The 15,131-nt window shown below is 28.5% G+C and overlaps 2 protein-coding genes across 2 annotated transcripts in view; one reads left to right on the plus strand and one right to left on the minus strand.

The window, feature by feature from the left end:
- LOC126896988 (tight junction protein ZO-1) overlaps positions 1-5,062 on the plus strand; it is a 158,164-nt gene extending 153,102 nt beyond the window's left edge. Inside the window, exon 19 of the transcript XR_007701999.1 lies at positions 5,053-5,062. The gene's annotated coding sequence lies outside the window, so the exon portion shown is untranslated. The remainder of the gene's footprint in view (positions 1-5,052) is intronic.
- A 2,042-nt stretch (positions 5,063-7,104) lies between these two features.
- Positions 7,105-13,131, minus strand: LOC126896999 (uncharacterized). Its single transcript, XM_050670320.1, has 5 exons — positions 12,907-13,131; positions 10,726-11,437; positions 8,257-8,533; positions 7,803-8,158; positions 7,105-7,273 (listed from the first exon to the last, which is right to left on the minus strand). The coding sequence occupies exons 1-5, from the start codon at positions 13,009-13,011 to the stop codon at positions 7,128-7,130; spliced, it is 1,596 nt and encodes a 531-aa protein (XP_050526277.1). The 5' UTR covers positions 13,012-13,131; the 3' UTR covers positions 7,105-7,127.
- Between the last annotated feature and the right edge of the window lie 2,000 nt (positions 13,132-15,131).

Genomic DNA, 15,131 nt, shown 5'->3' on the forward strand with positions numbered 1-15,131 from the left:
TTTTCATCACGCCAGATGGATGGCAAAAGCTATTTATTGTTTAAAACTTTTTCTTTTTCGAGAGTCTTTCGAGCTAACAAATGACGAACGGGTTGGTGTTCGTGATGTTTGTATATTTTTGGTAAGAATTTATTTAAAATACTGGTATTCTGAAAATAATTCTATTGAAGCTCCTCGTATGGACTTAGAATGCATGAAAAATGTTTATGAATACACAAAAATTGACGATGCCGTAGGTTTAATAGCACTTTAAATTTAGCAACCAATTATGGTATCTCGCGCCTGAAAATGCCTCAATGGCATTTTATGATGATCAAATACCTGTTGAAATAAAAAGACTTATGGTAAAATCATTATTATATAGTAAATTTTTTTGATTCAAGTAAAATTTAACAAGTTATACGTAAAAAACTAATTTTACCCCAATTTATTAAATTTCAACCCTTCTGCGGCACGGGAAAAAATCATTGGACAATCACGAAACTTCACAAAATGTATTTTTTTAACCTATAGAACAATTCTAGGGGGCGTCTGGGCAAAAAAAAAAAACTTTGAAAAATAAGAGCCACCCTAATAATGTATAATATTTTATTACGTATAAATACATATATATGTATTTATTTTCTAACTTAAATGAAAATTAACAAAAATATTGCTAAACTCGCGTGTTTTTTTCTTTTACACTCAAACCCTTACATCCAGTAAATATTCTATACGTTATTTAACGTTAAAATACGTTTTACTTTGCTATCTACAACATTATGTAAAATAAACAATAATTTCCATGTAAGCAATTTATTGATCCCCACTTGTATGATATTGAATTCCTAGGGACTTTTATCCCAAACAATTAACTTTATTGTGCCCAAAAATATAAATTTTACTATATAACTGCAGAAATAACCCATTATCTGTTCATTCACTTTTTGGTGTTTTTATGGTGCTTTTCATCATCTACAACTGTTTGTCACGGCTATTCCTGTGCATTTTCAACAGTTATTAAATTGTAAGTAAAATTTTTTAATTGTTATAATATCTTCACGTTCAATGCATCTATTTATTTTTAATAATCTATATTACTGATAAATTTCAAAAAGTTTTTTCATTAATTAAATTTGTTTACTATAACTCGAAATAAATTATATATATATATGGTACTTGTTGCATTGAAAGATAAAATTACGTTAATGATTACATTTGTTGTGCAAATAAAATTTTCATTCGTCTTTTTAGTAGTAATTTATTTTTTTAACCCTTCAATATATTTATTTATTTTAAAAATCGATAAACTGATGAAAATTTGCCAAAAAATTGATTTATTAAATACATTTTTTTTTATTATAATCTAAAATAGTTTATTTGATTCTAACCAGTTTTAAAATTTTTTTGTGACATAATTGTAGTCCGCACAACTAATGCATGATAAAAACTAAAATTATAATATTTTAAGTAATACAAACACAAATTTTTAGGTTAAATATATTCAAAAAACCGTTCCAGTATCTTTTTTAAGTGTATCTGTTTTCGTGTATTTAATCAAAGTTATTATCTATCACTATTCAGTTCAAAATGTACTTATAAGTTTACAATAATTTTAGTCATTCAAAATGAAATTACCAAAAAGTGAAAATAATGTAGAACACCTGGTTGAATACATGGAAAGATCTGGAGTGTTATGTTTTTTAGAAATAGCTTATAACTTGAAAATTTTTCAAAATCGCACAGCGTTTGACCGGGGAGTAATGAATGATGGGTTTTTTATCCGCGATCTGGAAGCATTACGAACCGTTCGGAACTGTGTCGATTTATATAAAAGAGAAATTCCAGCGGGTAATTTAATGATGCTGTTCGGGGCAAAACACCATTAATACAACATTCACCATATATATAATTTTCTCACGAATAATTTTGTTGTGTAGAAAATGGAACAAAAAATGAATAATCAAGCCAAAGGCATGGAATACATTAAAATGTCTGACTTGGTAGAGAATCATGCCTATCGATTTGTTTTAATGAAATATTTGATAACGAGAAACGGTGTTGTGGTGGTGGCACGGTTACCCGACAACCGACAAGTTTTTGTCCCCAGAATACAGTTGACGGACAATGAAATTAAAACGTACAACGACAGCGACACCAAAATGTTACTTTGTTACTGAGGGAAAACAGGAAATGCTTATTCATTTGACTTTCAATAAAATTTTTTTTAATGCATTAACTTTTTTTTTTTTTACAATCATCAAAATCTGTTTATATTTTCTTTTTTAATGATTTATGTACAACAAATGAAATGAAATTAAAATTATATAGTTCGTCTATTTGTGTTTACATTATTACTCCGATAGTATAGAACCTAATAGTAGTTTATGACAAAGGTAAATTATACTTTAGATTAATATTATAAGATAAATAGTTTTTCAAATTGGTGAAAATAAAAAACAAAAATCACAATAGTTATACTTTAGAGTAGATTTTAAGAAAAACAAAAACTTATGTATTCAAGTAAAATTTCTACACTATTTATAATATAATTAGTTAACAGTTCAGTCGTGTTTACTCCAATAGTAAAAGTACATTGAACTGAATAGCTTAGTATAAAGGTGGCCATACACACGTTTAACTAATGTATTAATTTTTCAATAGTTGTATCATGTCATTTGTATGCGGTTGTGGGTTTTCATTTGTCGATAGTACTGGTTTGAATGTTCATTGTAGTATGAATCAGGGTCACCGTCAAACTGTTATTTTAGGGAAACGATGTTTGTCAGCGCCTTCGGGTAGGGTGACCAAACGCGCATGCATGCACGTTGCAGGGACTGGTTTTGTTCCTATAGATTCTGCACTACGCGGTCGAGTGATACATTATTTTTTGAAAAATGAAATGACTATTGACGAAATTGACGATTTTATTCGATACGTGAGTGACGATTTTACCACCGTACTAAATGACGTTACCAAGCACGGTATAATAAAATTCAACGTTGTACTGCACACAACGTACATACACCAAGTTATAGGTGAAATGAGAGACGTATCGTTTAAAACTGTACCGGGGACCGGATGCGACCAAACACTTTATCACGACGTTGGTAACCATTGGTAAACGCATATTGGACATAATGAAGGTGAACATCGATATGACGTCACTGACACTGGAAGAACATCGATTCGATACAACGAAAAATTGCGAGTTGTGCTCAATTAGGTTCATGGATAAAGTAAAAAAAGTCAAGGATCACAACCACTGGACGGCTCAGTTTCGTTCCATTTTGTGTAACAAATGCAACCTGCAACAACGTCCACCGGCCTTTATGCCGGTCATCATACACGGTCTGTCCAACTACGACTCGCACATGATTATCCCAGAGTTGGCGTTCAAAGATAAAGACATATATATATATATATATATATCATTGCACAGTCCGAAGAAAAGTTAGTCCTGATGTCGCTCCTAACACAAACGAGGAAATTCTGTCAACAAACGCGCGATTGTTTGATCCCATCGGTGTACTGGGACCCACAATTCTATGGGCAAAATACATAATGCAGCAAGTTTGGCACGAGGAACTCGGCTGGGATGATACTCTACCAACACATGGGCCGGTCGGCCGCCAAGTGGTGTAAGTCAAACATTTTGAAAATTGGACTTACACCATTTTTCAATTCTATAGTGAATAATCTACGATTCTGACAAATGTTGTGAGTCCTAGTTCAATACAATCATAATAAGAAGCATATATTGTTATTTCAGTTAATGAAATGGCCGAGCGCTTTAGCGACCAAGTGGTGTAACTCTTCCCGTCGCGACGGTCGGTAGGATTTTGGGTGTGTCGAAACTGCGAGTAAAAACAGAACTATTTATGGACCCAAGGATTGGTATAACATAATGAAAGATGCTCGAAGAACAAACAAGTTTGTGATTCATGAAATGCAAATTTCTGACTTTGTAGCAGTAACAGGACTTCAAGATTATGTAACAAAAAGAAAGAAAAACGTTGCTGGGATTGAAGTAAACTGGTTGAAAATGCGTCACATAAAGTATGACAAACGTCACAGAATGTCTATTTTTTACAAAGAAATATTAAACGATCTTGTGGGATTCCAAGAACTTAACTTGAAAAAGAACCGTACTGGGAGCATGGCTGGTCGCCCATCATTGGATTTAATTAAGCATCAGCTGAAAATATCTTACCCCTTTGGAAGACCCGTTACAGCATCGAAAAAGAAAGACATGGAAGACTTACTGCAGTTCATACCTCCTATACACCATCCATTTTTTATGGGATTAAGAACCACTGAGACCCCCGAAGAAGTTGTCCCACAGAATTAAAGTTTTATTATAAATTATATAATTTTTTACATAAAAAATCAGATTTTTATAAATATTAAATATATTCAATAGTAATTAAATATTTATTCAATTTTATATTATTTATACATGATTTCCCTTATCTTTTCAGTTTGGTATAAGAAATGTTGCATAAAGATGAATGTATTAAGATATTTTTAAATTGTTATCATTATAAAAAAATCTAATTTTTTTTATTCTAAATGAAGCTTCATGCACTTAGGATGGTTTTAGACCATAATTCAACAGCACAAACCCAAAATCTGAATTTATATTGAGGTAAGAATTTTAAATTTGCTCTCCTGAAAAATTGATTTTTATGACTTACACCACTTGGAGGCCGACCGGCCCACATATTAGTTGCGTCTGGGAAAAATTCGTATCTGAATTAGCCTTGCTGCGTAAGGTAGCGCTACCCCGCCACATCGACATTCGTTATGCATTAAATATTCAATTATTAGGATTCTCGGAGCGTTACAAAAGGCTCACATCGCAATATCTTATTTGCGGGTTGTATATTAGTCTGGAGACATTACCGTTTTCTTCGTGTCTTGCAAAACTAAGATCGCGCCCTTAAAGGCATCACCAAAGGACACAACGTTAACTATTCCGCGGCTCGAACTATGCGCCGCATTACTTTTGACCAAACTATTATCACAACACATTAAAGTGCTTGAGACCGTGAATCCCATCAATGGAGTTAGATGTTGGACAGACTCGACAGTTGTTTTAGCGCAGGATCACAAACAATTCAAAATTTTTGTGACAAATCGGGTGGCTAAAATTCATGCTTTGTTGCCTAAATGCAAATGGGGTCACATTGGTACGAATCATATTACGGCAGATCCAGCATCTAGAAGATTGTTACCCCTGGAATTGTTGTCGGGAACAAAACACCTATCAGCGCCAGAGTTCCTGTGGCAGGAGGAAGCACAGTGGCCAGTGACGTCGGCCGCCACAGTCACAGTACCAAAGGAGGACATGCCGGAACTTAAGAGACCAACACAAGGAACATTGCATATGTGCGAGAATTTAGATCAATGGATAGACCGCTTTTCATCATTAGCCCGAATGTTACGCGTAGTAGGATACTGTCTACGATTTGTTCAACGGTCTCGGCGACGTTCCGCATCGACGGGATCTATCTCAAATACCGAACAGAATCAAGATTTGCATAAAATCATTAAGTATACCCAAGAAATTTATTACATTGACTTATATAAATGTATAAAAGGGGGCAAAGACATTGCGCCCACAACTTTGGCTCAGTTGGCTCCTTTTATCGACCAGACAGAGGTGATAAGAGTGAGAAGTCGTTTGAGGCATTTGGAGTTGGAAAATAAATCAAAACATCCTATACTGTTACCACTATGATGTCAACTCACTGATCTAATTATCCAGCATTATCATCGATTATTGTTACACGGTGGTGCTGGAGTAGTTTTAGCAATAATTAAACAGCAGTACTGGATAATATTAGGTCGAGCAGCCATACGACGGGTGGTTTATTCATGTGTGCCATGCACGAAATATCAGGCGACTAATCCTTAACCTTTCATGGCTGACCTTCCGACTTGTAGAGTCACAACAATAGATGATATCTGATATTGATTAAAATCACTATCATAAGAAACGCTTCGATACTAATATATAGTTAGTGTTTAATTTTAAGAAATTGGTGAATTATTCATAAGCAAAATTAATTTTTTCGACTTAAAAAAAAAAATTGAAATAAGTTTAACATTATATTCTATTTCAATTAGATTTATATAATATTAATGAAAATTAAAATACCTCTTATAAGGTAAAATAAAATAAATTAAAATACAATCCCAAGAATTTTAAAACAAAAATATCATAGTTTAGATTATGATAATAATTTTCACTAAATCTCGAAATTTTTTTTCTCCATAGTATAATATATTATATAGACTTTAATTTAAGATAAAATAAAAGTGTCAATATTTTCAGAAAATTTTCAAAAATTAAGTTGAAAAAGTTTAACTTGTGTGTAAAAATTATTATTTGAATTCCTTCTGTGGTTAGGTCAAGAGTCAGATTTTCAAAAAATTTATATCAAATGAAACAATTGATCACAAAGTATTTTTGAAAAAAAATTGTATATATCCATATCAAATGAAAGAGAAATATTTGGTTTAAAAACAAAAAAGAATTATTTTGATTTGTTCATTTTTCATTAAGTATTTTAAAAAAAAATGTTTAAAAAATGTCAAAATTAACCGATTTTAAAAAACGTAATTTTTTTGGGGATATTAACTATTTACAGTGAACGAGGGAAAAATTTTAAGGGTAATGCCTTCAAGTAGATACAATTTATGATGTTTGACATATTTTTGAAAAAAATCGGTCCAATGAGAGCTGAGAAAAAATAATGACAAACACAAAAATAATAAAAAAAAAACATCATAATAAAATAAATACTATCTCAGCTTCGAATCGAAAAATTGAGTTGAAAAAGTTTAATTAATAGAATTTGAAATCGTAAATTTTAACACAAAAATTACATGTTTTTTAACTACGGTAACATTTTCACATGTTAGTTCATATGCTATTTATGTCAGAACACAAAGAGACATATTTTATTAAAAGCCTGATTCACAATAAAAGTACTCTTTAAATTTTTAAAAATGAAATTATGAATTTCACTGATTTATTTTTTATTTCAAGGACTTAATTACTGTAATTGATGTTTTATTTAAAAACAATATATTTTTTATTTATCTTTTAATCTTATTTATATAATAATTTATTAAATTAATTAAGTATTAACAATATTCAGATTCTTAAAAAATTGACGATTCAATATTTCAGGTAACATAATGTTTTCATAAAAGTAAATAAGTCTTTCTTCCATTTTATCGTTCCAAAATTTGTCATCTCGAAGAATTTTACTATACACAATACCTAAAAAAATTAAATAATAGCATTTTAAAGATAAATTATTTAAAACTCCTTATAAATTATTGAATGAAAGAGTGTATAGTGATTTAAAATTTTTTTTATTATTAGGATATATTCATATGAACAAGTTATCCTAAACTGGTATATCCTCGTATTTCTCATTTAACAGTTATTATACGTTATAAAATCAAGATGATTTTTGTTCATGCAAACAAAGTATAAAAATAGTAAAAATAGAATTTTGTTACTTTAAATAGGGGTTCAGTTACCAGAACCCCCATCAGATCAGAGAAGACTTTAGGGAAGTAACTGTGAAATTAGTATAAATTTCCAGAGAATTCAGAGTTTTGAAGTTACATTATATACAACTTAAATTATCAGCATCACCCAATAGATAAGAGGGGATTTCAGAGTAGTATATTGAATTTAGTATTAAATTTTTAAGAAAATTTAGGAAGAAATTTTGTAGAATATTCAATTTATACTATTTATGAAAACAAAATGAAAAATTTAATTTTGGACTTTCTAATACCTTTTGGTGTCCAAATAATTAAATAACAATAATGCCTCTTTGTAATATGAAGTTCTCCTTGTATTTGATAAAAAATATCAGAGCTACGTTTTATTACAAGATCTTCATTTTCGTTGTAGTGCACATATTTTATCACTTTTTGTTTAATAGCAAGTTTGGGAATCATATTTTGGGCGTTAAGTGGACATTTTATTTCAACAATGCCATCTTTCCCAATTAAACCATCTGGTTTTGCTGTTAAATAGTTCAAGTTTTCATCAATAAATACACCACATAGTTCAATCTGTAAATCCGTTATCATTTCAAAAAGTTCTTTCGCTTTCGGCTCATTAACTCTGCCATATTTAACAGTACACCTATATCGTAAAACCGGAAAATTAGTACCTTATCAGGAACTTAAGAAATAACTATTCAAAAATATGAAACAATTTAAGTAATTTATAATAGTACTTACGGGATATTATCTTCATTTTCTGATTTTTCAGGCTGAACGCGCAACACTTTTTTCAAGATTGATTTTTTACTTGAATTTTGTTTTAATGAAGAAGCGCGGTAGAAATAAGCAGCTGATAGGCGATTCCAACCATCTTTTTCCCATAAATGTTTATCAAAGAAATTGATTGTCTCTCTCTCATATGATTCAATATCAGATTTACTTAATTTTAAGCTTTGTAGAAAATCTTTTTTCGTATTTTCGTAAGCTTCGTCGACAACTACCTCCTTTTGATTAGCTGCTCCGGCATTCGTTAAATGAAAAGTTATTTAAAAAAAATGTAATTAAAATATAATAATAAAGATACATCTAAAAAAAAAAGAATTTGATATGATAATTCATAAATACGTAAATATTAATGTAAGTGTCAAATGCAATATTATCTCTGCGATATTATGTGATATTATTAAGGCTAATCAATTAACGATAAGACACTTATTTTCTCAAAAACTAATAAAAATTTATTTATTTTTTTGTTTATTTACATTTGTTTTTTCTTTTTTATATAATGATTTATGTAACTTTAAAATGATAATTAAATAATATATTTATTGATTTCCAGATACCCAAATATTTTTTATATGGAACAAAAACAATTTTCGAGTTTGCTAACATTTTTCAAAATTGCTCAAGTTGATTTTGGAAACGCCCATTACGGAATGAATCCAAATCCGCATCATTGCAACGTAAAATAAAATAATAAAATAAAAATAAAGTGATCAAAGTATTTTCTTACCTTAAGTCAAGTTTGTAATCCTTACAGGGAAGTTAGTTAACACGACTTACGTCACATAATGAATAACGTAGACGATACAGTTTTTACAGATAATAAATGACGTCGAGAAGTTTATTTTAAGAAGTATAAATATATATAGAGATATGAAATAATAATGTTTCACTAATAAAAAGACAATAAAAGGCAATAAAAAGAGTACACAGTAGTAGGCATTCTACTACCGTACCATAAAAAAACAACGGTCAGGACGACAAATACACTGCGTAAATTAGGTGTTACGAAAATGACAACAACGTGAATATGCAGCGGGGTCCCTTCGTCTGTGTGTTATTTGATAGACTTTTTACAATAGCGTAAAGTATGCTTTGTTAGTCAATCAAACTGCCATATACTAGTAAAAAAGTATACATATACTAGTAGGCAAAGTCTGATAAAAACGGCGCGATTCGTGAGGCTCCGTGTAACACGAAGCGAATAGGACCCAACCATGTAAATTTATTTGTTTATATATTTATTTATGAAATGAAGTCAGGCTGGCCTTGTGGGTAGAAACGTATGTTTCAGTGCACGGGGTTCCGGATTCGATTCAAAGGGCCCCAACGAGATTTTTTTTGTGATTTTCTTGTTGGTGGTTTCTGATTTCTAGTGTGAGCTGTCCATAATACTCTTTCCGTCCATCACTGGCCTAGCCAAGAATCATTTTTGACTCTCTATCCACTCTCCGTAGCATATAAATTTTGGGACATAGAGGACTATAAAACTGATCAATTCTTTTTCGTATATTTATTTAAGAAAGCGACCTCTTCCCTCCTTTAAAAATAAGACACACATAACCATATTTCCAGCGACCGAAAATACACCAGTTGTCAAAAAAGATAAATCAAACAAATGATGTAATTAACGTGTTAATGTATGTCAACTGTATGTGATCCCTTACTTGAATAGTATTTCGTAAAATTTATAATAATATAGAGAATACAGAATATGGTTGATCGACTATAGTTAGGTAATAGGAATGTATTGACCCAGAAATATGAGCCGACGATCAGGCATAGACTCAAAGTGTTAGGTCCGATATAGGCCGTCATGGCTTAATTATGTCCTTGTAAAAACTTATAATATTTTACATCTTAATCATAGATCTAATTTCTCAGCCTGTATCATACTAGTGTATGTGATTTTGGTATTTATTCATTGTTCAATTTTGTTAAATAAAGTGCTATAAAAGTATTAAATTCTATTATAACATACTCAAAAATTCATTATTTTTATTATTTGTATGATTTTATTTATACACACGTTCTCATAGTTTATAAACATAACACAACTTACAAATAATAATTCAACTGAAATTAAATATGGATTAACTTTTGTGACAAAAACATATTTCTTTCTATAATACCATAAAGCTTAGAATAAAATAAAAACCCCAATTATTAAAAATGAAAATTAAGATATTTTAAACCTGAAGAGTTATAAATAAATTATTTAACTGCATATTAAAGTATATATTTGTAAAAAAACCATTTTTCTTTACAATTTTTATAGTTTAGTACAAAAGTTTTCAAGAAAATAAATGTGTTATTCTTAATAGATTACCCTTTATATTTTTATGTTCATTAAACTTTATTAATTAACATACAAGAAAGTTTGCAAATTTAAAACCATTATAGTGTAATACTCATATTGATTACCTTTGTGTATAAATATATGAGCAGCATTGTACATTTTTGATATACATGGGAGATTTGTTTTTATCAATAAATTCTTTACAATATTTAGTACAAAATTTTCATGTGTTGAAAACTGAATGTTTTTTTCTTGAAATTTATTAAATATCAATGTAGTTATTAATTTCAAAACTTCATTAGTCTTTTTACAATTTTCGCAAAATTTATTCATAGTAAAAAATAATGAAGAATCATTTATAAATTTTAAACTGATTTCATATGTATTCTCCTTTTTTCGTTCAAGTTTTGCTATATCAATCGCTTTCATCGCAAAATCATATTGCCAAGGATTAACAACAAATTTTCCATAAATAAAAAATGAAATCATTCTAATAATATATTCAGTTACATATTGATAATTTATTTTAATAATATGATTCGAATTTAAATTTCTAGCCTTTTTTAATACATCTAAAATTTGAAGGCACAAAAATGTGTGTAAACATTCTAACAAATCTAATTCTTTTTTTAATTTGTTTAAGCTTGACTCTTTTTTTTGTCTACACTCATAATCATCTTTACAAGATCTTGATAACAAATTCATGTCATCGTGATTTATAAGCGAATTATTAATATATTTTTTATTTTTTCCATAGATTAATGATATGATGTTATTATTAATAATACTTACAACTTTTAAAAATGAATCGTCAAATACGGTGTCATAATTAGGTGGCTAAAATCAAAATGTAAATTATCAACAAAAAATAAAAATTATAATAAAATAGTCTAAAATCTAAAGTTTAAATTGTTTCTTAAATTATGTTTGTATTATAATAATATAATTTCCATAGACTTCTTTTCAGAAAATTACTAAATACCATTATTAAAAATAATAGAATCAATGTTACAGTTTTAGAATATTAGAGAAATTTGTTTCTTCATTGTATGTCAGTGAGTGAATATTTTTATGTGTTAACCTTTACAGCAAGAACTGTGTACAACTTGCCGTTCTACGGTCTAGCTGCATGATACAAAACATTTAGGTATTTTGACAATTATGGCATAAAAGTTAAAATATAGATAAGAAATAAAAGTAATTGTAATAAAACAAGTAGTCTAAAGCAATGCTAGGAACCAAAATGATTTCTGGTTTTCCAAAATATTTACGGCATCCAATGAATTTGATATAGGACAGCTCCTATTTCAAATTTTTTTCAAAAATTGTAAAATAAATAATTTTAGAAAATGATAATGATATATATCATTTTTAAATCTATTCATACTTAAAATTTGACTATATGAAGTGTAAAAGCCGAAACTAATTTATACATGTTTTCGGTTAATTTTAGTTTTTAAATTATTTTTATGTTGTTTATGGTTTCAAAGACAGCCTTATAATATTTATTTTTCAATTTGTACTAAAAAATATTTCGATATAAATGATTTAATAAACAATTAATTTATAATAATTTACTTGATCCAAGAAAACTAGTCAAAAATTAAATAATTTCAGTTTCAGCATTAGTCTAATTATTAATTTGAATCTCAAATGAGATGAACCTGTTTAAGGCGAACATAATTATCATTTAATCATAAAAATGTAGTTATTTTATTGTTTTTCATATTAGTACAATACTGCTATTTTTAAAAATTTTTTGTATATTTTTATTAATATTTTATTTTAAATAAATTTCTTATACTGTGAATAAATAAATATTATTAATAAATAAATAAATAAATAAATATTGTGTGATATTATTCTTATGGAAATCGTCTAGCCAAATTTTGCATCTATTTTCCTGTATGCATTCCACATACTAGGTTAGACCGTCAACCCAGGCTGTAATTTCACCATTAATGGAGTGAGTATACAAATTAATTTGGTGGATAAAAATTGTAAATACATTTTTTTCTCTTATGTAACACATTATGCCAAAAATAGTTTTTTTTTCGCTGATTTTAATTTTCAACTTCAGATTTTTTATTTAAACTCAAAAATTTCTATTCCAAAATGGCTTTAATTAACATTTGATATTTAGATTTCAATAATTTTTTTATTGATTTGTTAATGATATGCCGAATATAATAAAAGCACAAAACTAATTTTATTCGTAACCATTTTGTATATTCTGTGGCTTTAATAGACTCTCATCTATTTTTTAAGGATCTATAAATGTAAATCTATAAATTAAATGTACTTACTTGTATTTCTGGTATAGCATTTGTTTTGAAAAATATTTGCTCTGATATAAGAACAACAGATAAACATATTATAAAGTTCAATGAATGAAAATTATTTTGTATCATTTTTAACTTATCTAAAAACAGTTTATTTTACTGAAGTCTCATAAAAAAATTGTCTAAATCAATGTCTCCCGATTTGAATTAAACGAACAGTTTAGCTTTTTAAAAAAACATATATTAATTTCAAATCTATTATAATAGTTTTCAGTATTATAATTATAGTTATTTTGTATCTTTAAAAATCTACGATTATAAATTATTTTGAAGGTTAGATTTAATTTAAATTTAGAATGGATTTTATATTTCTTTATTTGATTATATTGACATATACCATCGATAAAACTATAAAATTATTATATATTTAGATTAGTCATAAACAAATATGCAAATGAAATAAGTTGTATGTTAAAAAAAACTATTAAGAAATAAATTAAAAGGTTTCTAAAAGTATATTTTATTGAATATAATTACTTCAGTTAAACTTTTTTAAACTTTATATCGTTAAGATTTTGAAAAGTTTAGAATAAAGCTAATTCAATTAACGTAAAAAGTTAAAAAAAAAAAGCCACCACAGTGGTGACGTGGCATAGTTGGATCAAGTAAAATAATATCTGACAGTAATTAAAATCACTATAAAATGCAAATCTTTATATATTATTTAATTTTAAAAAATTGGTGGCTTATTCCAAAAGCTACATGATCTGCTATTTCCTTATTAACCCTTATGTGACTGGAAAGGTACCCGGGTACCTTTTCAGTTTTTAAATTTATTTTTCTTCTAAATATTTAGTATGTATGGTTAGTCCTTCTGTGACATCTCTAAATAGCATGTACAGTTAACAAATTTATATTTTGTATTTGAAAAGTATATAATTTATTGTACTTAAAATAGCGTTGTTAATTTTACACCTTATAAGGACGTAGTAGGTACCTGGGTACCTCTATATACTGTATTTAAATGTAGGTTTTATTGATACAAAAAAAAGTTAAATTACCATTGATAAATATTTTTACTGGACATCAATAAAATAGATACAAATATTAAGAGAACAAAAATGTTATTTTTTACATATTTAGTAAGTATTATAACATATTTAGGTTTTTTGTTGATTGCAAGTTTCGAAAAATGATTTGTTTATTGAGTGTTCATTGCAAATAGGCTTTGAGCAAGTTGAACAAGCTTTTCGAGTTTTCCGTTGCTTATAACCCAATTCTCGACATACTAAGCAACTTCCAACTATTTGAATACGTCCTGAAGCATCACGAGGTGGTTCATTTTTAGGAATAGCAATTATCTGTTGTATTGGCCGTCCGAGAACCATTTCCATTGAATTACGAGTATATCGATTTCCTACTACTTTAGGTATGGAGGTTCGAATTTCTATTGCAGACATACATAACTAATTTGCAAGCTCTTTTAAAAATTTTCGGCGTCGATCAGTTGTGTTAAACCTTTGATTGTGTTCCATATATATAATATATGCAGATAAAGCAGCAATATCAATCATGTTGAAAAAAAATGCAAGTGGCCAACGATTAGTTCTTCGCTTTACTGTGTATTCTGTTAACATTTTATCCATTGTATCTACTCCTCCTTTTGTCTGATAATATTTTATAATTTCTGGTTTAGCGGTAGCAGCTTGCATTATGTCGGCTGTCATATGCATTGTAGATAAAAGAATAACCGATTTATTTATTTTTGGAACATAAGAAATATTTATATCTTTTCTAAATACAAAATTTGTAGAATGTAACGCTCTGGCTTTTGATGGAAGCATTTTGGGAGGCAAGAATCTTTTATTTTTTCTGACAGTACCAACCAATGTCATATTCCAAGAGTTTAATGTAGTAGCCAATTACATACTTGTAAAAACGTTGTCTGTAGTCACATTTCGTCCAGAACCTTTATACATCTCAACTAAGTCTAGAACTGTNACCTTTATACATCGCAACTAAGTCAAGAACTGAACGTTCACCAATATTTACTTAACGTTTACCATCTTGTGGTTTGCCAGTGTAAATTTTACCATGCAAAGGGTAAGCATTTGCTGCATCGCAAGCCCAAAAAACCTTTATTCCATATTTTGCAGGTTTAGATGGAATGTACTATATAAATTTTGTGTGTCCTCTGTAAGGAAATAATTGTTCGTCTACTGTTATATTTTCTGTAGGTTTATAATTTT

Source organism: Daktulosphaira vitifoliae, unplaced genomic scaffold, assembly GCF_025091365.1.
Source record: "Daktulosphaira vitifoliae isolate Bord-2020 unplaced genomic scaffold, ASM2509136v1 Scaffold_1, whole genome shotgun sequence".
In the NCBI taxonomy this organism is placed as follows: Eukaryota; Metazoa; Arthropoda; class Insecta; order Hemiptera; family Phylloxeridae; genus Daktulosphaira; species Daktulosphaira vitifoliae.